The following is a 26,152-nucleotide window of genomic DNA, read 5'->3' as shown; positions in this document are numbered from 1 at the left end:
TTGCTCCACGGCATGTGGCATCTTCCCGGACCAGAGCTCGAACCTGTGTCCCCTGCATTGGCAGGTGGATTCTTAGCCACTGCGCCACCAGGGAAGTCCCCTGATATCAACTTTAGATTCACATCTTCCAATAATTCCTAAAATCTGTACCTGTTCACAATGAATATGTTTGTTAAAAGCTTTTCTGAGGAAAAAAGTGATACAGAAGACACGCCAATGTTCAAATAATTTAAAACAAAAAGGTAGATTTAATGCAATAACCACATTAATCTGAGGATAAATAAATCCACAACAGGCTTTAAAGTTTGAAAACGTTTTCCTTTCTTTGCAGAGAGAATGGTTTTCTGAAAGCACACAGGACCGAAGACGTCAAAACAAAACACACCGCCTTAGTGTCTAGGTGAGACGGGCCTGGTCCTCCCTGCTGCCTTCCCGACACCTGCCCCGTACACGGAGAAGGCTTCTTTGAAACTCAGGAGGGGCACTGGCTTCAGGAATAACTGGATGGCTTGTTTCCCGAATCGTCTTCCTGTGACCCCATGCTCTGGAAGGGAGGGAGAGAGGCAGTGCACTTGTCTGCCCTGGCCAAGGGTTTCCCGCCAGCCCCGGACACCTACGCCCCCGAAGACGCCACCCCGTGTGCAGGGGAGGCAGGTCCAGGACCCCCACCCTCATCCCTAAACACACTTCCAGCCTGGAGTCTGGAAACGTCCCCAACGAGTATGTCTCTGTGAGCCTCCCCGATATGGCTTCTGGGCACAAGCTCACACACCTGATGGAGGATGCCACCCCGCCCCGCCCAGCCCACTCCGTGAGTGAGGGGGCCCCAGTCACCTTCTGCACGAACTGGGGGTTCACTGTGATCTCCTGGTCCATGGCCCTCAGCCGTTCGTCCAGCTCTATGCACCTCAGCATCTGCGTGGCAGACAGGTGTGGATGCGCTGAGTGAGCGGGTTTAGGGCAACTTCACCTTTTTAGCCTAGACTATTACTGTGGGTGCTACAGGGTCACAACCCTGGGGCCAGATGAATTCTGGAGTCAGAAGTTTTGGATTCCGTCAGCAACACAGTACAGCAGGACCTGGGGCAGCACCCCGTCATCAAACACGCTGACATCTTTTGCAGTGAAACCTAAAAATATTCATTTGCCATCACATGAGTTACAAAAAAAACCTTCCCGTTTTCAGGGTTTTTTAAAGAAAACTTGGAATGGCCAAAAACAGACTGTGGAGACATACTGCTTTGAAGGTTCTGGAGCTGTTCAGTTCAATCCGTTTGCCTAAACAGAGGTAAGAAACCAGACCACCCACACACTCCTGGCTCATGTCCAGATCCCGGCAAGCACTCGGAGCAGGATGTGCTCCGGGGCCCACGCTGCTGCCCAGGGGCAACCGCGGACGGCTCGTCTCCTCCAGCTGCCCGCTCTCCCCCAGCAGAGACAGGGGATTCCTGACTTCCTGAGCTGGGGCTCCAGATTCACATTACTGAAGGCTCTACAGTATAGGTGGCCACTGGGTACGGATAAAACCGTACCGATTCTAAGACCCTTCAACTGTTTCAGGAGTTGAAGGAGGCTTTGGTGAGCTAGACAAATAAGCTCACCCACCATCTACTTATAATCGTACAACCTGGGAGAGTCCACCTTGAAATTAACTTTCTAAGAAATAAGATGTTCTTAGAAAACTAGTTGGGAACTACCCGTATTTAGAGCTAAAATTATCTCGGAATATAGAGTCAGTGTTTCAGGTATAACATCATAAGCATCAGCCCAAAACACCTGGCATTCATATTTACCTCCTGATCGATGTTATGAAGCATGGCGGGGTTATTATATTTTTCAGGGTTATCATGGAAACTGACCATCCCATCCTTCTGATTAATACTTGCAAAAATTTCACCATCTTCTATCTATAAAAGAAAAATCAGGAAAGCAGTTTAGACCCCAAAACGATGTGAATATGCAGTGTTTCAATACAATCAGGAGAAGTCACAGAAAGCAATGAATACATCTGCATGTGTATTTAGAAGCACCACCTGCTTATTCAAAGATATCTGTTAAACACCTATCACGTGCTCTGCACCAAGACAGATGTGAAGGGGTAAAATCCACATGAGGTAAATTAACCACTTTAGTTTATTTATTTAGTTGGCCATGCGGCATACAGGATCTTAGTTCCCCAACCAGGGACCGAACCTGTGCCCCCTGCATTGGGAGCGCAGAGTGATAACCACTGGACCGCCAGGCAAGTCCCAAATTAACCATTTTAAAGTGAACAATTCAGAGGATTCAACTACACTTGCGATGTGCAGCCACCAACTCTACCCTGTTTCAAAAGATTTCACTGCCCCCACGGGGAACCCGCCCCATTTAGGCAGTCACTGCCCACTTCCCCTCCTCCCAAGCCCCCTGCACCCACTAGGCTACTTTCTGCCCCATGGATTTGCCTGTTCTGGATGTTTCATATAAATGGAGTCAGACAATATATGGTCTCCGTGTCTTGCTTCTCTAGCATAATGTTTCGGAAGTGCCCTTACATCTTTAGAAAATTTCTGTGAGATATAACTGACGTTGCCGTTGCATTTTAAAAAGTGAAACCCTAACACATTTTTGTTTCACCCCAGTAGAAATTGTCTTCTGGTCCTTTAAGAAAACTTTTCTGCCAATGTTGATTCCAAGGCAGTTTCAAGGTCTTTGTTCTTCGCATCAACAACTGGGGATTTATCTGTTTGAACTTCACTGCCAAATCCTGTCCATGAAGTAAAAAGCGAGAAGCCAATAAAATCCCAAACAGGTGTTATTCTAACAAATTGCTCCCCAGGTGACAGTGGTCTGTCACAGTGGAACTGAGCTGCCTGAGTTGGTCTGCTCCTTTCCATCCTGGAAAGGGATGGGCCCCAGTTAATGAAACACCAACAGCCCAACACACACTAAACAGAAGGCGTAACTCTGACCCCATGAGCAAAGAGAGCTGCCTCTTCACAAAGGGGAAGGACATGCACACCGGGCTGACTACAGTGGCACTCTCTGTAGTAACTACAACTGGAAACAACCCAAGCGTCCCCTGATGGGAACGGAAAGGCAGCCTCGTACAGTGGAACGCTGCAGCCCTGCAAATGAACCAACTACGATGATACGCAACACTGTGCATGAATCTCATGGTGTTGAGCAAAAAAAGCCAGGTTCCGCAGTACATATGCTGTACGTTGCCTTTTATATAAAACTCAAAAATAGGACGTGACTAAAACTAGGCCGTTAGATATCAGGATAATAATAACCTTTCTAGGCAGAGGTAGGGCTGGAAGCAGGTTTGAGAAGGCTACACACTGTATGATTCCAACTATATGACATTCTGGAAAAGGCAAAACTGTAGAGACAATAAAAAGATCAGTGGGGGTGGGGGAGGGGGAGAGGGACAAATAGGCAGAGCACAGAGGACTTTCAGGGCAATGAAAATACTCCACACGATACTATGATGGACCCATGTCCTTATACACCTGTGCAAACCCATGAAAATACTCCACACGATACTATAACGATGGACCCATGTCCTTATACACCTGTGCAAACCCATGAAAATACTCCGCACGATACTATAATGATGGACCCGTGTCCTTATACACCTGTGCAAACCCACAGAACATCCAACACCATGAACGAACCCTAATGTACACTAAGGCCTTGGGATGGTGACACATCTGTGTAGTGCTGTCAGTTGCTAAGAACTGTCCCACCCGGTAGGTATACTGATAAGGGGAAGCTGTGCACGTGTGGGGCGGGGAGCCCTGTCCTTTCCCCTCAATTGTGCTATGAACCTCAAACCGCTCTAAAAAAATTGAGTCTTATTTAAAGAACCCCTGCCTTCATAAATTTTCCACGGTAGGGCAGGATTTTTCAGGTGTGGCCTGACGTTTTGAGCCAGACAATTCTTTGTGGCGGGCGCAGTCCTCTGCATCGTGGGAGCTTGAGCAGTGCCCCCGGCTCTACCCGCTACATGTGAGCAGCACCCCCAGCTGTGACGACCAGAAGCGCCCTCAGACATTTGCCCTGGCAAATGCCACGTGTCTCCGGCAGATAGAACACCGCCAGCGGGTCTGGAGCCTGTCAGGGTCCGTCTGGGCTGGGCAAGCACCTCGCTAGCTGTGTCCGCACCGCTGACGAGCAAGTCCGGGGAGGTGTGCGGCTGACCCACGGGACAAAACCCTGTGGGCGGCAAGGTGCTCTCAGCAGGCGCTCCGAGGCTGGGGAGGTGGGACGGGTTTTGTTTGTTTGGGATGTGTGTCTCTGTGTTTGGAGGATTACGTTGAAGGAAAAAACCTCCAAACATTTGTAAATTGAACTATGGAAAGAAAATACTCCATTATCACACTGAAAACAGTTTCATGACTCCTAATCCGGACCTGGCAGCAATCCTGACATCACAGGGGAGATCACTAGCAGAAAACGCAGAATGCTGACTTTCTACATGAGAAGACGTGCCTGACCCGGGCTAAGGACAGAGGTTTGCTCTTGGGGATCAGATCAGAGGCATGCGTTTGTGTAACAGAATAACTAAATGATGCTATTTCAACTTGGTGGGTTACCACATAGTCATTTAAATGCTTATCCAGGGACTTCCCTGGTGGCGCAGTGGTTAAGAATCTGCCTGCCAGAGCAAGGGACACGGGTTCGAGCCCTGGTCTGGGAAGATCTCACATACCGTGGAACAACTAAGCCCGTGCGCCACAACTATTGAGCCCGCGTGCCGCAACTACTGAAGCCCGCGTGCCTAGAGCCATGCTCGGCAAAAAGAGAAGCCACCGCAATGAGAAGCCCACACACCGCAATGAAGACCCAATGCAGCCCTGCCAAAATAAGTAAGTAAGTAAATAAATAAATATAAAAATGCCAACCTTTAAAAAACAAATAAAATAAATGCGCATCTAAATTTGGGGAGTGGGGAGTTACAACTGGGAAGTAAACGGGTCTCAGGTGTCCTGTGACATTTGCTATCTGCAGCTGGAGCTGAGAGCGTGGGGATCTGCTCTGAGTGTGGTCTCGGGGTGACACCGCCCAGGAGGGGGGTGAGTCAGACTGCCACCCATGAGGTCACCAGGCCCCTACCTCGCTGCACAGGACTTCCTCAGGGCAGCAGGGCCCTGCCCCACATATGGCTCGTCCGTGGGGTCATCACAGACCAGCAGGCAGAGCAGCACTGCTTTGTGTCTCTTTGTATTATCTGAAGTATTTCGTGAGTGTTTTAAATGATATTCACAAAAACTGTGACAATGAAAATATAAATACGGAGCACTGCTAAGACACCACTGTGTGTGACACATGAGTACATGTCACGGGAAAACCCCAAAGACTGTAAGGAAATCGACGAAAATGTCCACAGTGGTTGACGCTGGATGGGCCCCCTTCGTCCGCCTTTGTATTTTCTATCGTAAACACCTGTTACCTTTACAAGGACAAAAATACAGTGATTACTTTTTGAAAAACAGCAACACACTCACCATGTGCAAGACATACTTTTCTGCCTCCTGAGGTCCAGATAACTGCACACGACTTGCCATGTCTTGTAATGACAGCGTTAAAAAGGTCTGAAATTCAGAAGTTAATTAATCACAAGTAGAAACGCTGAGGAAAGAAATTTTATTAAATGTGTAGAGTTCTACTGAGTCTCTGAAAAGCTTTCCGATACTGTACAAGATAACTTTTTGTTGTGAAGATGACATGCAATGGATAAACTAAGGTTTCAGCATCAGTTTTCTAGAGGACTAATGACTTTTAAGCAGTATCCCACACGTGTGTCCTGTACATCTGAAATGACGTGTGCACCGCCATTTCAGCGCCGCCTGCAACGGCAAAGATTGGAACCACCTAGAAGTCCGTCAGCAGAGGACTGGCTGAGTGCAGCACAATTACACGAACGGACTCCTACACGGTTGTAAAAAACTTACTGGGTGTGGACAGTTTTTATGAGCTGGAAAAGAATCCAAGACATGTGCATCGTTAAATATAAAAAAGGATGCAAAACAGGGTCTACAGCACGCTCACATCTGTGTACAAGGAAAGAGTGCATACGTGTGACAGCACACATGCGTATGAGTGCATGTGCCTATGTGCACAGATGATCTCTGGAAGGATATCCGAGAAGCGGGTGACACCAGGCTGCCTCTGGGGAAAGAAAAGGCCGGCTGGGGTATAGGAACTGGATGGAGATTTTTGTGTCTTGGAATTTCGTATTGTAAACATATTACCTTGTAAATAATATAAAATTGAAAAAAAATCACATTCGTCCTTCAAAATTCAAAGCTAGAATGTGTAAACAAATAGGGGGTTAAAAGGAAACCAGTGTTTATCATGGGTTTGCCTGGGACTTGATGAAAAGGCCCCCTTCCAGGAACAAATTAAAAGAACTCTTTTTTTAGGGCAGCTGGCAATATTTACAATGATGGCATTTTCACAGCAGGCCATGTTAAGACTGTGATGTTGAAAACTCTTGATAAGTCAATGACCGAAAATTCTACTGATACATATACTTTGGTTCAAAGAGTAGCATGCCCTCTGCAAATGAAACTACTGTTAATCCTAAGAAGTATCTAAGTAGTTTAGCGCCAATGAGGACTCAAAAGTGAACATTTCTAAATACCCGGAACTGTCCTTTTCCCCATTTCAAAATAAGGAGAAACTTCCACTGGAATGTCTACCAGAAGAGGACTGGTTGAGTGAGTTTGACCATCTGTACAACAGAGTATGAGGTACAGTCATTGTGGTGCAGGCTTACATTGCCATGGAAACAAGGTGAAGACAGCGAAAAAAGCAGTGTACAGGACAGCACATACAATATGATCCCAACTACAGTTAATGGGGTGTCTACACACAGAGCAGAGGGATTTAGAGAGACGCCCACAAAACATGAACGTGGAGCAGATCTGAGCCTCACATGATAAGCCCATTTCCCTGGTGGCCCTGCAGCAGCCTCTCATCCCGACTCCCACATACAGTACACCTGCTGAGACTTCTTTAAAAGCCTGATTTTTTTGCCCTTTGAATAGCAGACTACTAACCTGGCTGGAAAATCCTCTGATGCCCCATCTACTGTTCTGGCACCACGGCATGACGCCACGCATCCTCCATGGCGGCGCCCCTGCCCACCAGCAGCTGTGATGCCCCCCCAAGGCCGCCGGGAAGGGCTTATCAGCCCAGCGGACTCAAATCAATGGTAAGTCAGCACAGTAGGACCAGGACACTGGTGACTGTGAAGCCACTGCCCCGCCCTGGACTGGCCACCCAAGGCCCTTCATGTTTGTTTGGTCACACTCTGGATCCGTGTTTATCCAATCCAAAATGGAAAACTGCACTTTCCATATAAAGCATACCGACTTCTCGGTATAAGCTATCAACTGATTCCAAAGTGACGAACTGGGGTTGACTATTTCACAAGAGTTTAACTGATGATTTTCGCAGTGATGCCTACTTACTAGATTCCCCAAGTTCTAATTCTTCATTTAACTCTCATCCGCCATTTTGTAACTTAACATTTTTTTGAACGTGCACTGTCTTCTCTCCTTGTTCACATTTTGGTTTTCCATCTAAACTCCCAGTACCAGTCACCTACGGGTGCAGCTGTTTCCCAGCAGCTCCTCTCGATGGCGAGATAGAAACTTATTGTACTTAGAGCAGCTGTGTTGGCACCTGGGCCAAATGGAAAACACTGTGGGGAGAATTCAGCTGCTGGTCACCTTGAATCGTTTAGGTCCGGTCTTTTTAGCCTACGGGTCCAGCTGGCTTTTCTCTGACAGGACATTTGTTTTTCCTCTTCTCGAGGTGCTCTCTCTTTCGTGTCTCCATCTTCCTCTTACAGACGGATGTCTGGAGTGTCTGGAAGGGGCCTCCTCCTCGTGTGCGGTGACCCTTCCCTCTCCTCCTGCTCCAGGAGCAATTCTCCCCGTGCAGTGGCGGCCTCCCCGGCTGCCCCTCCTCCCCCTGGTCCCCTCCAGCCTCCCTGGCCCTCGCATCAACTGAGCAGCATCCTTTCCCCTCCTCTGCCTGGAGCTCTACAGCCCCGTCCTTAAGCCCCAGGAGAGGAGCCGCACCGTCCCGGTCGCCGCTGCTCTGTTGGTTTACCACTGCCTGCAGCAAACGCCTTCCTGGCTCGTGGGGAGCTTCGTTTTTCTTTTTACACTTTCCTGGGCGGTTTTAACATTTGATAATAAGCGTATTTTCCATCATCAAAAGCCACTAGGTTTATTTTCATCTTGAAAATAGAAAATACACGATCGGCTCACCTCCCCCGGCTCCAGTGTGCTGGCCCTGTGCCCCCGCGTGCGTCAGCCCGCCACAGGGTCCAGAGCAGCATGGCCACGCCCCCGGGCTCCCTGTCTGTACCTCCCAGGGTGGCCATATCTCCTACCTCTTGCCCTTCACCTGTCCCTCTTCTCAAATACCCTGCCCCAGCACTGGAAAGACCAAAAGCACCCATCAAAGTGCCCTAGGGAGTCAGCTGGGAGAGCTCTTCCTCAGGACGAGACCCTGTGCTGCTGCCTCGGCGCTGAGGGGGGGCGAGGGGAGAAAAGGAGCTCAGGGTCGGAGGGGCCCGGCCAGGGCCTCACCTTGGTGAGCCTCTGGATGTTCTTCTTGTACAGCGAGGACAGGCACTGCTTCACCAGCCCCATGTTGTTGTCGCGAGTGAAGGTCTCACTGTGCTTGGTCACCAGGGTGCGGAGCTCCGAGGGGTTGTTGGTGGAATAAACTTGCGCTAACTCGTGGTACGCGTTGCTAAGAGGCTAAAGGTGTGCAGGCGGGAAGAAACCAGATTCGAGAGTTAGAGGAACGGAGCCTGTGTAAGACGCAAAAGAAAACATGGCACTAAATTTGGAGCAAGTACATTCAACATCCTTCACTGTTACCTAACAAATTATAATTTACCCAAAGCAAATGCCTAGTTTTCAAGACCAAGGATAGAAATGCACCATGGAGTAGTTTACTGTCAAACAAAAAAAACACCCACTTTGTAGTACAGAGCAAACTGCTGCACAGCAAGTGCAGCACGCACAGTTAGTAAAGGCACACAGGTCTTTTCTCCATCGGGGCTCCTGATTTCTCTCTTGTTAAACCACTTTGGGAAGAAAGAAGGAACATTCCCACCCTCCTCAGTTCCCTCTCCCGCTCACACATACCTCACCGGGTGCAACGGGACAACCCGCTACTTCTGGGGGGACCAGAGACAACAGGGCTGAGGGCGCACTCAGAGGTGTGCTGCTGTCACCATCGCATGCGCTCCCCTCTACCTCATTATGTGAGCATGCGTTCCCCTCTATCTCATTACGTGCACATGCATTCCCCTCTATCTCATTACGTGAGCATGCGTTGCCCTCTATCATACGTGAGCATGCGTTGCCCTTATTACGTGCGCATGCATTCCCGTCTCATTACGTGAACATACGTTGCCCTCTTACTACATGCACATGCGTCCCCCTCTATCTTATACGTGTGCACGCATTCCCCTCTCTCTTATACGTGAGAAACTGGACCCAGGCCCACGAGTAGGTCCGCGGTCCTGAGACACGGATTCAAACCTGCATCCCCACCCTGAAGCCTGTGCCCTCTTCACCACTCTGATATCACCGCCAACAAACCACAACTGTGGGGAAGGAGGCTGAGTCATGGGGACCTCACCTTACAAAGGCCCTCCTCCTAGGGCCACCTCAATCACCCCGGGAGCTCCCCAAACCTGCGCGTCCTTCTACCCACCCCCATGCCCCCGTATGTGACTAAAAGCCTGGAGCCTGAGAAGCACGACGGGCTCTTAGAGAAGGACACGGGCCACCCTCAACAAGGCAGCATGGAAATCTTCTCATCAGGAAGACTCTCACACTGATCTAGTGAAATTCTGAATTTTGTACAAGGAGGGTCAGCAAAAAATTGTTATCAGAATGATAGTGACTTCAGTTTAAAAAAAACAAAACCAAAACCCTATGAGCATGTATTATTTTAAAAAAAAAAAAAGTAGGTCATTTCTTCACGTGGTCCCAGGGCTGAGTCCTCAGGGAAACAAGAGCAGCTCTGTGAGCAGCGCTTGGGGTCTAATAAGATTCCCCGGCACTTGGTCAAAGTGAGAGTCCAACAGAGTCAGCACTGCTTTTCTAGGACCTTAAACATCTACAGCTATGATCACCCAGAGCAAAAGTGTGAAAACAGATTCCTAGGAACATCGCGGTCCGTCAGGCGATCGGTGTGCACGGACTGGGAGGGTTCGGGCTCTGCCAGACGCCCAGCAGGCGGCAAGTGAGCATCTGCTAATTTAACGTGCCGGGAGAGCTAGGGCCCGCAGAATAAGACGACAGAGGGCTTCCCTCGTGGCGCAGTGGTTGAGAGTTCACCTGCCGATGCAGGGGACGCGGGTTCGTGCCCCAGTCCGGGAAGATCCCACGTGCCGCGGAGTGGCTGGGCCCGTGAGCCATGGCTGCTGAGCCTGCGCGTCCGGAGCCTGTGCTCCGCAACGGGAGAGGCCACAACAGTGAGAGGCCCGCATACCGCAAAAAAAAAAAAGATGACAGAGCTATGCATCACCACAATTTCCTATGAACAGAACATGTCACCTAGGAAATCCTTCTGTTTTAAAAACTCACCTTAATGAATCTTCCCACAATTTGAGACGTGTATTTCGGCAGCTGCTGCACTTTGCCAAGCAGTATCAAAGAAACGAGAATGTACTTTTTATATGCCTCCAGCATGATGTGACTGACAGCCATAGCAGGAGTGGCGATGGCCTGAGCAGGAGTGAAGACAGCAGGGGAGCTTGAATTAGGAAAAGAGCACTTATACTAAATCACTACCTTTTAATAACTCTAGCATTTACCCTTTGAACACATCCAACTCACTGGGCTTTGGTGTCTTCACCAAGCTGTGCGACTATCACCACTACCGAATTTCAGAACATTTTCACCCCCTAAAAAGAAACCCCAGGCCGTCAGTGGTCACCGCCCACCCCCCTACCCCAGGCGACCACTCCTCTACTTCACATCTCAATGGATTTGGCTACTCTAGACAGTGCATATAAATGGCTTTTTTCTGTGTGTGTGGCCTCGCTGCGTGGCTTATGGGATCCCAGTTCCCCAACCAGGGATTGAACCCAGGCCCTCGGCAGTGAGACCACGGAGTCCTAACCACTGGACCACCAGGGAGGTCCCATAAATGGCTTCATGTAGTCTTTCGTGAGCAGCTTTGAGGTGACATTTTCAGGGCACACCCTGCAGTGGCCTGTGTCAGGACCTCATCTGTGTCATGGGCCAACAGTGCCCCACCTTCTGTGTACTCAGATCCTCAGCTGGCGGGCGTCTGGCCACGTGAATCATCATGGTGCTGTGAACATTCATGTATGGATCTGAGTGGACATCTGTCTTCACTTCCCTCGGGTGCAATCCTGGGAGCAAAGTGCCAGGTCATTTGGAAGTTGTAGGTTTAACGTTTCGAGGAAGCGCAGAACTATTTGCAAAGCGGCCACACCACTGTGCACCCCGCTGGCAGTCACGAGGGCTCTGAGTTCCCCACATCCTCATCGACACGTTACTGGCTCTCTTTTTAACTTCAGCCATCCTAGTGTGACTTGTATCACACTGTGGTTTTGATTTGCATTTCCCTGATGACGAGTGCTTTTAGCCATCTGTCTATCTTCTTTAGAGCAATGTCTATTCAAACCCACTGCCCATTTTTAAAATTTTATTGTTGAGTTTTAAGACATCTTTGTATATTCTGGATGTAAGTCTCTTATCAGAAATGTGATCTGCCGATATTTCCTCCCATCCTGAGGCTGCCTTTCCACCTTTTTTCACCTGGATTCATGAGGGTTAAGAATTCAAAACTATCACACCCACATCAGCCCAAATGTTCCAAATCAAAATCCAAGCCACTGAGCCTACAAGGCACTTCTGAGAATTATTCAGCAGAAACACTCATGCAAGTGCAGAAGAACACAAGTGCCACGATCCACACGCAGCACTGCTTTAATGGCGAAGCACCAAACCTGCTTAGAGTACCACGCCGACCGGGGGCTAGTGGACTGCCAGGGCCACCTGTGGCACGGGGTAAGAGGAGGCGGCTACTTTCACTCTTTACTTTATATAATGCTGCGTGATCTGAATGTTTTTCACTAAGTACATCCTTCTTTTGGATTTTAAAAGGGCAGTAAAACAAAATCTGTGTCACCTCCTGAAATTAAGGTACTAATACTACCTGGAACTGATGTACGTCATGAAGAGACAGCGCCATGAAGCAGACTGTCACTTGGGCTAAAGAAGGACTATGTGGATTATCAGGTAAAAGCCTTCTAGCTGTAAACGTGAACACGCTGTGTCTTTGACATTTCAACTCTGTGACAGACCGCGCACCCTCCTGCCGCGCGCCCGTGTCTCGGCGCCCCTAGACCATCGGCGGGCTCATCCCACCTCTGCCAGGCTGCAGAGCCACCGCGCGTTCAGTCGCTGCGGGTGTGTGCTCGCAGTTTTCTGAGGAACTGAGATTGTGACCGTACGGTCAATGTAGTCCCCTGGAAGGTCCTACCTGACGAGTCACGTCCTTGAAAGATATCGCCCCTGCCAACAGCACCCGTGGTCACCCTGCCCTAGGCCCCCAGCAATGCTGGCCAGCTCCCGCTCACTGAGGCGACACCCACTCACAGGTCTGTGCGGGGGCTTCTACAGCACCTCAAATACACCATGAGCGCCTCTGAGGCTTGGAATGTCTTTTATCACCTGAACATGTGCTCTGAATGAAACAACTTATGGACATCTGGCAAATTTATCCTAAAACACTGGTTTTAGCCAGCACTGTCTATCTTTGTTAGACCCTGAGTGAAGCTGCAGAGCTGCGCAATATGTCTCATTACACAGACACAAAGGTGGGAGGCACTCTTCGCTGTGTACTCCTTCACCCCCTTTGAATTACAGACCAGAAGAATGTTTCATTTATTAAAGTAACAAAAACTCGGGAGTTCCCTGACAGTCCAGTGGTTAGGGCTCAGCGCTTTCACTGCTGTGGCCCTGGGCTCAATCCCTGGCCGGGGAGCTAAGATCCCACAGGCCACGCGGTGCAGCCAAAAAAAAACAATGAAAGAAAGAAAAACTTAACCGAACGTCACATCTGGTTTCAGAACAAGAAGATGCGTCAAAGGTCACTCGGTTCCATCCCTTCCCCACACACAAAGGAAGCTACGAAGTCAAGAGACACGCACAACTCAACCCAAACCAGACGGGGGTCGTGGCAAAGCCTGGTCGGCCTGCCCCACAGTGCCCATCCCTCCCCTGCCCTGCGCCCCTGGCCACAGGGAAACGGCCTCTGAAAGGACCCTCCCCTGCAGCTCCAGCCGCCAGCCTGCAAGTTCATATGCCCCCGGGGGAGCGCCGACTACCTGCTCGTAGAAGTAGAGTGCCCGCTCGAAGTTCTTCAGCCCGGTGTAGACCATCCCGCCGTAGTAGTAGTAGCACAGGAAGTGCTTGGCCTCGTAGGCCCCGTTCTCCTTGCAGATGTCCACCATGTCCACGTCCAGGTACGGGAGGGCGGGCTTAAAGCACTTCGCCAGCAGACACAGCTGTGGAAACATTGACGTGAAGCCATCACTCTAGGTGCACTTCGGCTTTAGCAGAAAGAGCAGATTCCGCAAAGTTCTAGAAAATAACTGGCTTTACATTTTATTGACTAAAATGATCTAAATGTCAGCACGTTATTCCATTTTCTTAGGCATTCAGAATACAATAGCATTTCTTTAGAAAAGACTAACCAGCTATGACATAAAGGGCTCCACGTATGAAGCAAAGTCCATCTATTTACAGATGCATGACAAGTGTGACCTTTTCTCTTCACTGACCTGGTGAAGTAAGAACAGTTTCTCTCCAATCACTGCTTTTCCATGTCTGAACCCTTCAGGTAAGTGTAGGGAATGTGCAGCTCAAGAAAGCAAGATCCAGCAAAGTTCTGTGTCTGGGTGATGTGGCACAGGGCACGCACTGTACACCCGAGATCTGCACACTTTACTGTATGTATGTCACACCTCCATCACAAAAGTTTTTTAGAAGAAATAAAGAGGGGACTTCCCTGGTGGCACAGTGGTTAAGAATCCGCCTGCCAATGCAGGGGACACGGCTTTGAGCCCTGGTCCGGGGAGATCCCACATGCCGCAGAGCAACCAAGCCTGCGCACCACAACTACTGAGCCTGCGCTCTAGAGCCCGTGCGCCTAGAGCCCCTGTTCCGCAACAAGAGAAGCCACCACGATGAGAAGCCTGCGCACTGCAACAAAGACCCAACGCAGCCAAAAAATAAATAAATAAATAAATAAAGAGAAAAGAGAGCACGTCTCCATGTGAAATTAGAACATGTGGTTGAAATAATCCACATACCATGCTATTCATTAAGGAAACAACCTAGATACCCCACAGGGACTGGCTAAACCCATGTTATGGAATTCTCTGCAGCTGTAAAGCACTGACATGGAATCATCTCCAAGACACAGTAAGAAAAAAGCAAGGTACATAAGACATTGTATAGATTAGCATTTGTGTTTAAAAAACTAGAGAGGACAAATATAAACATATCTGCTTATACGTGCATAAACCATCTTTGGAAGGATGCCTAAGAAACTACTAATTCCAGTTTCCTTTGGAGAGAAGGGATGGGTGGCCAGTCAGTAGGTGGGAGACGGGCTTCGTTATATACCCACCGCCCTTTGCCATCTGGGTTTGGAGTCACACAAAATAAAATAAATACATGAACAACACTTTGAAGTGTAAGAAGTCACCTGGTTCGTCCTCAGGTTCCAGAGCTCCTTACTGGGATTGTTAAGGTCACAAGCGCTACTCACCCCACCTGCCCCCACATCACGAGCTGACTAGCTGGGCCTCAGTCGACGGTTTGCGCTCAGTAGCCCCAAGATTCCCTTCCCAGCAACAGGGGCAGCTACACATTCCGAGGCTTAGAACACAGCGCCATCTTCACCAAGTCCAACCGTGACTCGGGGCAACCCCTCGCTGCTCACCTGGCAAAGGTCAGCATGGACGGAGGTCAACTGGTTTGTGTTCATCTGCATCTTGTCAATGGCCTGCTTAAGGACGCCGATTCCGCGCAGGGGCTGTCGGAAAGGACACCTGTCAGCACGCTGGGTCCTAGGCTGTCACTTAGAAACGAAAGTAACATACTGATGGGCTCTTCTAAACCACAAGAGGAGGGTCCCACAGCCTCTCACGAAACTTCTGTCCCTATTCAGTCAGAAAATGTTGTCTTAAGCTGTTTATTGTGATATGTAGAGTAATTCAGCACAACTTTTTAAATCATAAAGCTTTTTCTAATTATTGGAGATCAATAATCAAAAGCAACATTACACTCTCAAGAGTTCATTATACTTACAGCTAAACAAAAATTTTACAAATTATTTACAACAGATGAGACCTATGCTTAGGAGACTGAATTGTGGATAAGGATGTTGGCATTGTCCCGCAGGGCAGTCTAGGTGTCACCTGTAAATTCTCTCCAGCAACATCTCTTACCTGGTGGTAAATTGCTGTTGAGAGTGATACCACAAGCCCCTTTTACAGCACAAGGGGCGCCAGAATGGCAGTTCCAAGCACAAACGGACCGTTTTCCTGCCCTGACCATGAATAACAAGACCAAGAACCACACGAGGTGCAGTCAGCTTCTGGAGAGGAGGTGTGACCATAAAATAGCTGAGGAGCTTAACATGTTTTTTCAGTAGAGACTTGGGATTAACCATCTCCCTCAAACAATAATTACGTAGTGCTCCCACAAAATACCAACTGGTTCTTTGTTTTCAGACTCTTTTACACTAGTCTTAAAGTTGAATTTCAAATCAAAAAGAAACTTACAAATTACAACTTGTGTCAATATCACAAAAAATAAAGAGTTTACCAGATTAAAGGAAACTAAAGACACACAACAATGTAATTCAACCCGTGATCTGAGACTTTTCTGTTATAAAAGATATCAGTGAAACAACTGGTAAAATCGGAACCAGGTCAGATCTGCTAAAGGAGTCGGTCAGTGCTCATCTCCTCATGTTGGTCAGCGTGCTGCACTCATGCAAGAGAACGTCTTAATTTGTCCTAATTTCTAAGAAACACTCGCTGAGGCACTCAGGCATCGCATCTGCAACTTTCTTTCCGGGGCTCAGGAAAAAGAGAAAAGAATGAACAAGTATGGTAAGACACTAACAGCTGGGGGCTCTGGGTGTGAGACGCTAACAGCTGGGGGCTCTGGGTGTGAGACGCTAACAGCTGGGGGCTCTGGGTGTGAGACGCTAACAGCTGGGGGCTCTGGGTGAAGGGCACTTATGGCAATTAAGTATACTAACCTAACAACTTTTTTGTAAAGCTAAAATTATGTCATAATTGCAAGTTAAAAGGTTTAACAAACAAAAAAGCGGCATTTTACAGCACAAGGGTGCTAGAATGGCAGTTCCAAACACAAGCAGCAGCCTCCCCCTTGAGGCACCACTTCTGTGGTCAGAGCCCCACAGTGGATGCTCTGAGCTCTCCACAGCGACCACGTACATCCGAGCATTAGGGTCTCAACACCAGGCTGGAACCCTTACACTCAGCGCACTGTGCAGGTTAGAGGCGTGCGAAACAGAACTATAAATACTCAAATAACATTCTTACCTGTTTTCTTTCCACAAGTGCATTTGTTAGCTGATGGCAAAGCCCAGCAACTAGACACAACAATAATAAAATATTGAAAATATAAATGACTACAGGGTAGAATACATTCCGTGGAAAAGAAGAAAAAGCTGCTCCCCTTACAGGTGTCTGTTGCATAGCGAATGTGCTCCCCGTTACAAGTGCTGATGAAGAGCTGAACCTGTGAGAACAGCGTCTCGAAGTCAGGAACGCTGGGCATAGAAAACTTCACAAACCTACAACACAGAGAAAAGAAGCAACTTGTCCTGGCGTCTCACAGGGAAACGGAGAAGTCCGTCCGTCCGTCTGTCCGTCCTGCCTCCAATGCTCTGTGAAGTTAAAGGAGTCACAGTACTTTTAAAAATGAAGAACTGGAATCTGTGAGATTCTCCCGGCCTGGTTCTCTGCACAGTCAAGACACAGAACATGGACACAAATAGAGGTTAAGAAAAATATGCTTAAAAAAGAACAACTTTTACCCAGAGCAGTTAGGCAAGAAATAAAATGCAACCAAAAAAGAACTTTCAAAAAAGAAAACTCCGTCAAATGAGGCCAAATATCAGGTTGTCCTGATACTCGTGAAGTAACTGAATATAAACTCATAACCAAAAAATTTTAAAAATAGATTTCTTTAGCAGTCCAATGTGCTCAGTACTGCTTTATTCGCCTAGAAACCCGCTGTGGGCTTCTCCTGCCTGAGCAGAACACACTGAAGCTACGGGCTGGCCGGAGGCCACGGCAGCGGCTCATGGTCACGGTGCTGCCCCAGGACCCAGGGGATGCTGGGTGACCTGGGAGAAAAACTAGCTGCAGGGCAGGCCCGGAAGGAGTGGAGCGCTGAGAAGAGGGACGACTCAGGCAGGTGGCCCGTGCCGAGCCACCTGGGAGATGATGCCACCAAGTGCCATCGTAAACACCAAGGGGGGTCGGAGAGGTTTCGAGGGAGGAATCACATAAGCTACCACCACTTAGGCGCTGCTTACACGTAAACTGCAAGCTCTTCTTTAAATAGAACAAAAAACTGAATGGTTTAAACTCATTTCAAGAAAAATCAGATGGGTATTATTGCCTAATGACAATTTCTCCATCTTTCAATCTGTACTTCCATCTATATAGTATTACTTAACAATGCCACCTTACATCTGTAATTACACTTTCCAAGTATCAAAATGTGTCCAAACAATCTCATTTGGGCTTCACAATAGGTCAGTAAGGCATTGTGATGTCCATTTTATAAATAAAAATATGAAGCTCAGGGCCTCAAACCTCATAGTCAGCAGAACATAGATTCAAACCCAGGGGACCTGGAAACAAGGTCGGGGCTCTTCCCAGGTTTCCTTTAACTGATATACAACGTAAAACGCCTTCTCGTTTCAAACAGCTTCCACACACATCACCTCACTTGACATGCGCATCCGCGTATGCTGACGTGTGTACAAATCATGCTTTCTGTTCTTTTAATCGGAAACCACAGGCGGCAGAAATCTTCCCCAGCCATCCCAACCCGCGGAACCTCCTGCAGCGGAGGCCCTGCTCCACATCTGCATCGTCTGAAACAGTGGCTACAGGCAGCTCCTGAGCCCTTGGGGTGTGGCAAGTGCAACTGAGGAACTGGACCTTTCACTTCACTCATCCATAAAGATTTACATTCAAACAGGCACATGAGCTACTGGCCGCCCGTGTTCCGACGGCACCTTCCTCCTGACGCATACCTGTCTCAGAACCTCAGTGCAAGTGGAGCCAGACCCTCACTTTAGGTCAATTTCTTCTCGGTTTACTTCCATTACCTCAACTTTCATAACAACCACAAAATCCCGATTTATAGCACTACAACGTCAAGAGAAAAGAATTCAACTGTCAAAGACGCAGAGTCACAAGAGTTCAACAGACCAATTGAAATAACGTCTATTTAACTTGGCCCTAAAACAGCTTAAACTGTACAGCAACTATAGCTTTTTTAAAAAGGGGGAAAAAAAACCAGCTTCAACTTGTCTGAAGGGAATTGGAAGCCAGGCTGCTCTGGATCACTGGTAACTTCCCTCGGTATAGCCCCTGTGCCCTGTTCTGTCACTCTTCCCTCTTTTCTTTCTAAGTTAGAAAATGGGGAGAATCCAATGGACTACGTGAATAGAAGTACTCAGATAAACGCAAACTACAGCGCCCTCAACTGAGATGGCCATTCATTTTTTAAAATACATTTCAAAATGTGTATAAACATAAGAGTTTTAAAAGATGATAAAACAGAACAAAATATAAAAGCACCTATTGTATAGCCCAGGGAACTCTACTCAATGCTCTGTGGTGACCTAAATGGGAAGGAAATCTAAAAAAGAGGGAATATGTGTATAGTTGATTCACTTTGCTATACAGCAGAGACTAACACGACACTGTAAAGCAACTATACCCCAACAGAAATTAATTTTAAAAAGTAAAATAAATAAAAATGAAAGCAATGATTAGCCGCATCGAGTTAAAGGTAACTACTACAACGTGACTTCAGTTGTGCAAAAGAGCTCACTGTCATTTCCAGGGCTTACTGCATACAACAAAAAACCCCAAAGCCAGAAAGTGCAGCGCTGAGGTTCAGCGTGCACAAAATCATAGAGGAAAACGCCCTTACAGAACAGCAAGGACTCCCAAGGAGTGCTCCTGGACATCCAGAGCCCCGAGCACGGTGTCCAGATGGGATAAGTTCTTCGCAAGGAGCTCCCCACTCTTGTTGATCAGTTCACAAAGCTGAGTCATTTGCCCTGGAAAACAGGAATAACACTATCATTCAGTTATACCACTAACCAAACCAAAGGATGTCAAATCCCAGACTTCACACCTCAGACCTGCAGGTGCCTGAAGGTGATTTCTTCTCCTTCATTTCGGACGAGGACCCAGAAGGGCCAAAGACGTCTTGCCTGCAGCCTCAGCACTAAACTTCCCACTTTCCTCTGGCCCCTGAAGGTTTCCCCTTTTCTCCACTCTCGTTTCCAGTCCCCCAAGCCAGCAGTGTTCACATCACTGCCAGCACCGCCGCACCTCCAGGACTATGACTTCACCTTACGGCTATGCCTCTGGGTCCACTCCTTTCTCTTCCTCCACCTTCCCTCAGATCCCCACCATTTCCTGTCTGGACTCCACCGTCTTCCAAGTGGTCTGCCTCCTTCCATCTCTCTCGTCCAGCCCACAGCCCACGCTGCACCTGTCTGACCTTTCTGAAGTGCAACTCCCATCACACCCCTCCAAACGCCCCCTCGGCCCCGCTGGCCTCCTGAGCCCCCCCTCACACACCAGCGTCCCCGCTCTAGCCTTAGGCCTCTGCACGGCTGCTCTCCAAGCTCAGTGCTCCCTCGCAACTCTTCCACGACCCCCACGACCCGACTCACTCACGTCAACGGTCAGCCCGCCCCCCCCCCCCCACGGCTCTCTGTCCTCTGTGCTCTCTGCATCCCCGGGATCCTGGTGTTAGGTCATTCACATGAACTCAGCAGGAGAGTCGTCCCTTCCCCAGCTTCAGAATGCAGTGCTTGCCTAGCACCCAATCAATCAACAAGCAGCTTGTTGAATTAATCTAACTGATCCACCAATCTTTCCCCAATACCACGATATTATGTCTTAACAACTAAGGTACAGAATCTAATTAGGCCAGAATTGGACTCACCGATTTCCCCCCAAGGAATTTTCTTTTTTAATTGAGATATAGTTGATTTACGATATTATATAAATTTCAGGTGTACAAGATACTGACTCACAATTCCTAAAGGTTAGACTCCATTTATAGTTATTCTAAAATATTGGCTATATTCCCTGTGCTGTACAATATATCCTTATAGCTTATTCTATACATAGTAGTTTGTACCTTTTAATCCCCTACCCCTATCTTGCCCCCTCCCCTTCCCTCACCCCACTGGTAACCACTAGTTTGTTTTCTATATGTGTTTCTTTTTTGTTATATTCATTAGTTTGTTGTATTTTTTAGATTCCACATGTAGGTGATAACATGCAGTATTTGTCTTTCTCTCTCTGACTTACTTGACTAAACATAATACCCCCGAGGTCCAACCATGTTGTTGCAAACAGCAAAATTTCATTCTTTTTTATGGCTGAGTAGTATTCCACTGTGTGTGTGTGTGTGTGTGTGTGTGTGTGTGTGTGTGTGTCTGTGTGTGTGTGTGTGTGTATACACCGTATCTTCTGTATCTATTCATCTGTTGATGGACTCAGGTGCTTCCATATCTTGGCAATTGTAAACAGTGCTATGAGCATTGGGATGCATGTATCTTTCCAAATCAGTGTTTTCATTTCCTTTGGATATATACCCAGGAGTGGAATTGCTGGATTGTATGGTAGTTCTGTTTTTAGTTTTTGGGGGAACCTCCATACTATTTTCCACAGTGACTGCACCAATTTACATTCCCACCAACAGTGCATGAGGATTTCCCTTTCTCCACATCCTCGCCAACATGTGTTATTTGTGGACTTTTTGATGATAGCCACTCTGACAGGTGTGAGGTGGTGTCTCATTGTGGTTCTGATTTGCATTTCCCTGATGATTATCGATGGTGTAGACTCACCGATTTTAATGGGTTATTCTGATGACAGACACCACGGCCACACTCTACTCCCACATCCTACCAGCTGTTTTCTGGTGACGGTGGAGGGTACACATAAGTCCACGGGCATTAACCTCTCAAGTTTCCTCCTCAACAGTTCTCTTTCACATTTTGAACTTCAAGCTACCCATACCAGCTATTTCTATTTAGTAACTGAGTGGTTTTTCCTATTAAAAAACACTTAGAAAAAAAAAACACTTAGGGGCTTCCCTGGTGGTGCAATGGTTAAGAATCCACCTGCCAATGCAGGAGACACAGGTTCGAGCCCTGGTCTGCGAAGATCCCACATGCCACGGAGCAACTAAGCCCATGCACCACAGATACTGAGCCTGCGCTCTACAGCCCGCAAGCCACAACTATTGAGCCCACGTGCCACAACTACTGAAGCCCTTGCACCTAGAGTCCACAACAAGAGAAGCCATCGCAATGACAGTAGCCCCCGCTTGCCGCAACTAGAGAAAGCCCGCGTGCAGCAACGAAGACCCAACGCAGCCATAAATAAATAAACAAACAAAAATTTACTAAAAAATAAAATAAAATAAATTTAAAAAACACTCAAATGGTATAATGCTTAAAAAATCCAAGTGACTGTAGCCAGGAACTCTGATAATTTCTAGAGCTTCTTACTATACTTTTAAATTTTTACCAAAAATAAACATTCCATTATTATCACACTCACTGCAAAACAATAACAAAGAAAGTCCATTAGGTATCACCTTTCACGGTAATAATACTAGTTGAACTGGGAAATATCAATACCAACTCATCATCATGTTGTTAGAGATCTCACTGGCAGGAATGAAATAGCTTCTTTGCGCTGATTTGAATCACCCACAATTAAGCATTTCAGTCCATGATTTTCCCCCAATTAAATAACCAATCCTGAGATGAGACCTAAGAGAAATGCTGGGTCACCCTGAAATCATAAGGCAGTCACTTCGTGCAGGCCAAGGGGAGACACACCTAAGGGCCACAGGGTGCGTGTGAAATGAACCCAGCCAGATGGGGGCCAATGAAACGTCCTCTAATCAGAGAAAGCTGGGACATTATGCCATTCCCTTCACTTAAGGTTCATGGGAGAAAGTTCTGAATAAGAGCTGAGGAAACAAGCTCATTAACGTTTGCTATTCGGGGAGCATGAGGCACAAGCACGAGGCACAGGGGCACAGGCACGAGACACAGGGGCAGGGCAAGTGTCCTGTGCCTCTCTGTCCGGCACACTGCTCCTAAAGCAGCGACTTGCACAGAGCGTGTGTGCAAAGCTTTCAGATAAGTGATCCTGCTTGATGCTCACGACCACAGCCCTAGTTCTGTCTTGTAAATAAGGATACTGGCCCGGGGAAATTAGGCGGCTGGCACACCGAGCGACCGAGACAGGACTCCAGCCCAAAGCTTCTAGGCACACGGAACCGCGGGAAGGAGAAACTTAAGTCCGTGGCACGAACGAACGCATGGATTGCTTCTTCACGCCTAGAAAATATGGCTCACCTGTGAAGCCAACTCCTACCAGTAACGAGAGAAACAAGACAGAACCGCGCCCCACACCTGAGCAACCTCGGGGCAGCGCCTGCCCACGCTACTCAGGAGAGAAGCGTGCCTACCCAAGGTCACGCAGCTCCTGCAACTTTAACGGTTCCTCCCTCTCAGTCCTGACAACTCGGCGGAGTAGGGCCATTTCTATTCCACGAATGAACAAACAGGGTGGGGAAAGAGGCCTTACAGCAGCGGCCAACTACTTTAATTCTGGGCCCAGGGCTCGATACGCAGGTGATGAAACGAACGAACCAACTGCATGAAAATTAGGAAGAAAATTAACAACGGTCACAACTCCGCCCGCAAGAGGGGAGCCTGGAGCCAGGGCCCCCGGGGGACGTGCGCGCCAAGCCGCGAGGGGCCCCGCCACGCGGCCAGGTCGGGAGGGGCCGCCGGGAGCCAAGACCGAGGGGGCACCGACGGCGGGGGGCGGAGGCCGGGGGTCGGGACTAGTGCGGAGAGGGCGCCCAGCTCGCGCGCTCGTCAGCCCCGGCCCAAGCGCCGAGACCCCCGGGCCAGCCCGGACGCAGACTCGCGGCCTGCGCCCACCGCCTCACCTTGGGCCGAGAGCTGGCGGACGCTGTTGACGAACTGCTCCAGGGCAGACGCCATGTTCCCGGCGACCCGGCGGCGGAGGCGGCGCACGCGGGACGAGGACCGGCGACCCACTGGAGGGCCTCGAGGGTGATTACGTCACTTCCGCCGCTCAAGCACCGCGAGATCTCACCTACCTGGGACCCGGCTACTGTTTCCATGGAATCCGCTCTAGGGATGCCACGCCGGAAGGCGGCTTTCTTTCTCTTCCGTCTTCGTTCTGTGCACACGCGAAATCGCTCCCTGGATTTAACGGGGATGGTGGGCAAAGGAAGGAACTGAACTCCTAGTTAGGCACATCCTTTCCGGATTTTGTTGGGAATGGCTGTCCCTCTTAACACCTTGCCAAATCCTCCAAGCCCGGCTTAATTGCCACCTCTTCTCTGAGGCTTTTCCTGCGAGGTAGTAGTCCGGCCAGGCAGGCAGCATGCGGTCAAATCCCTTATCTACCACTTAGTAGCTCTGTGACTCTGGGCAAGTACCTTGGCTTTCCTCTGCCTTGTTTCCCCATCTGTACAATTCTCACGGTAAACTACGTAAAATACTTACGGTTGGAGGGGAGTGATGTGAAGTGGGGCTGCTGCAGGATAGACAGGGACCACGTCAAGTAAGCTGTGTTAAAGATACTGGACTTTTCCCCGAAAGATTGGGACGCCACGGAGAGTTTGATGCAAGAGAGTGGCATGATCAGACTTGCACTTAGAAAGGGCTGTCTGACTTTACATGGATAACCTCAGAGAATCATTTAGGAAGCTATTACAGTAGTCAGTCGAGATGAAATATAATAGTAAAAATTGTACCTTGAAATAGAGATGGGAATAAATTGATGTATTTGGGACAAGTATAGATGAATGACTTTAACACTTGTACTCTAGGATGGAGCTGTCCCTGAATGCTGTATGGCAACATTTGGTCCTCAAACAGAAGACAGACATTTTGAATTATAGGACACATTTCCATGGAAGTACATGGATTTTAATAAAAGCCAAAAATGTTGTGAGAAGTTAAGCACTACAATAATTCAAAATAGCCACAGCTACTAGTCATACTTTAAATTTCGTTGCCTATTTAGATTGTGGCATCTGTTCTCAAAGTGTGGTTCCTCAGCCCGCAGCATCAACGCCACCTGGGAACTTCTTAGAAATGCAAATTCTTGGACTCCACTTTAGACTTACTACAAACTCTGAGCGTGGTGCTCTGCAGTCTGAGTTTAACAAGCCCTGAAAGTAACCTTGATGCACACTAAAGTTTGAGAATACCTGCATTGTGGCAAAGAGGAGCCAGGAATCAAATCACACTCATTTCAAAACTGCTAAGGGCCATCCCACCCTTCTCTCTTCCTCTCAAGAGTGAAATGACTGAAGGAGATGTGGTTAGAGGGATAACCTTGGATATATTCTAACTATTTTTTAAGCTATTCATGTGTAAAATCCAGCAATTAAGTTTATTTTTTAACTATTTTTATAAATCTATTTTATTTACAAATCTATTTATTTTTGGCTGTATTGGGTCTTTGTTGCTGTGTGCAGGCTTTCTCTAGTTGTGGCGAGCAGGGGCTACTCTTTGTTGCGTTGCGTGGGCTTCTCATTGCGGTGGCTTCTCTTGGTGCGGAGCAGGGACTCTAGGCATGCGGGGTCAGTAGTTGTGGCTCGGGGGCTCTAGAGCGCAGGCTCAGTAGCTGCGGCGCACGGGCTTAGTTGTGCGTTCTTAGATGTGGGATCTTCCTGGTCCAGGGCTCGAGCCCATGTCCCCTTCATTGGCAGGTGGATTTTTAACCACTGCGCCACCAGCGAAGTCCCCAGCAGTTACTTGAGACACACCTTACAACAAACAGCCACAGCAGTGAGTGGAGATACCACATTTAACTATCTGTTTTTCATTCTTTGAATACACATTTACTTTGTCTCTGATATGTGTCCAGCCCTGTGCCAGATGCCAGGTGTATATCTGTCATCAAGACAAAGTTCTTGCGGCAATGAAGCTCTGGCTGTAGGAGTTACACACAAAAGCAAGCAAACAAAATACTTTCAGCGAGTCAGTACCTGTTATGAAGCAAATGAAACATGGTCATGGGGTAGAGGAAGGTCAGGAAATGCTTCCAAGATGTGAAGGGTGAGAAGGAGCCAGTGAGAAGGGATCTGGGAGCGGAGAGTTTCAGGGAGAGGAACAAATGCATGCCAAGATCTTTAGACCCAAATAAGCTTGGTGTGTTTCTGGAAAAGACAAAATGCTAGTGTGTCTTAGAGTATAGTGGGTGAGGAGGGTCCTGGTGTGTCTCTGTTGGATACTGCTTGCCTATAACAGCAGTAATAGTCTCTTATTCAAATTGACAATAAAAGATTTTAAAGCCAGAAGAAAAAGGAAAGCCACCTATAACGGGGTACATAATATTTATTTTAGATTCATTTGAAAGTCACCGGTTTTATTAAGGCTTCGTGATATTTGCACGGTGTTTATTGCTCCTCTAACAGCCTCTCCCCAGCCAGTCACCGTAAAGCAGGGGGCACATCACTGTTTTGGTTCCTTCCTACTACTGTCACTCCCTGTAGTTCTTCTGCCTATTTTGTTGACTTATTTGCTTTGTGTCCCTCTCCCCTTCTAAAATGTGAGTTCCAGGGTGGCAGGACCTCGTCCACGTGGTCCACTGCGCGACGCTCTAGGGGCTCAGTGAACGTCTCCGAGACACAGGCCTGCTCCTGCGGCACTGGGAGGAGGGAGCCCAGGCGCAGGATCCCGGGAGAAGGTGCCAGTGGAGATC

At 48.2% G+C, this 26,152-nt stretch overlaps 1 protein-coding gene across 4 annotated transcripts; it reads right to left on the bottom strand.

The window, feature by feature from the left end:
• Positions 1-225: 225 nt before the first annotated feature.
• On the bottom strand, positions 226-23,496 carry COPS3 (COP9 signalosome subunit 3). Of its 4 annotated transcripts, none has more exons than XM_027131297.1 (12): positions 23,358-23,496; positions 19,287-19,416; positions 16,790-16,902; positions 16,649-16,698; positions 15,013-15,105; positions 13,391-13,570; positions 10,614-10,754; positions 8,595-8,768; positions 5,493-5,579; positions 1,794-1,907; positions 835-915; positions 226-544 (listed from the first exon to the last, which is right to left on the bottom strand). In XM_027131297.1, exons 1-12 carry the CDS (start codon positions 23,410-23,412, stop codon positions 491-493), a joined length of 1,272 nt encoding a protein of 423 aa, XP_026987098.1. In that variant the 5' UTR covers positions 23,413-23,496; the 3' UTR covers positions 226-490. The 4 variants fall into 4 exon arrangements, with proteins under 4 accessions (XP_026987098.1, XP_026987099.1, XP_026987100.1 ...); XM_027131298.1 differs by lacking the exon at positions 23,358-23,496 and adding an exon at positions 22,869-23,240; XM_027131296.1 differs by lacking the exons at positions 226-544; positions 835-915 and adding an exon at positions 922-1,130 and having other exon boundaries at positions 19,287-19,435; positions 23,358-23,439.
• Positions 23,497-26,152: the final 2,656 nt, after the last annotated feature.

The sequence above is a fragment of the Aethalodelphis obliquidens genome, unplaced genomic scaffold, assembly GCF_003676395.1.
Source record: "Aethalodelphis obliquidens isolate GAN/ISIS:26980383/991018 unplaced genomic scaffold, ASM367639v1 scaffold38, whole genome shotgun sequence".
Lineage (NCBI taxonomy): Eukaryota > Metazoa > Chordata > Mammalia > Artiodactyla > Delphinidae > Aethalodelphis > Aethalodelphis obliquidens.
Note: the sequence above shows the minus strand (reverse complement) of the source record. Positions and strands in the feature narration are given on the sequence as shown.

What these genes read in the sequence shown, in the direction of transcription:
- COPS3 (XM_027131297.1), bottom strand. Translation starts at nt 23,412, where the DNA reads ATGGCGTCTGCCCTGGAGCAGTTCGTCAACAGCGTCCGCCAGCTCTCG. An exon ending in TTGTGGGAAGATTCATTAAG is followed by an intron (nt 8,769 to 10,613) that starts GTGAGTTTTTAA and finishes GCACACCTTTAG; the next exon opens with CCTCTTAGCAACGCGTACCA. An exon ending in ACATCCAGAGGCTCACCAAG is followed by an intron (nt 5,580 to 8,594) that starts GTGAGGCCCTGG and finishes TCTGAATTTCAG; the next exon opens with ACCTTTTTAACGCTGTCATT.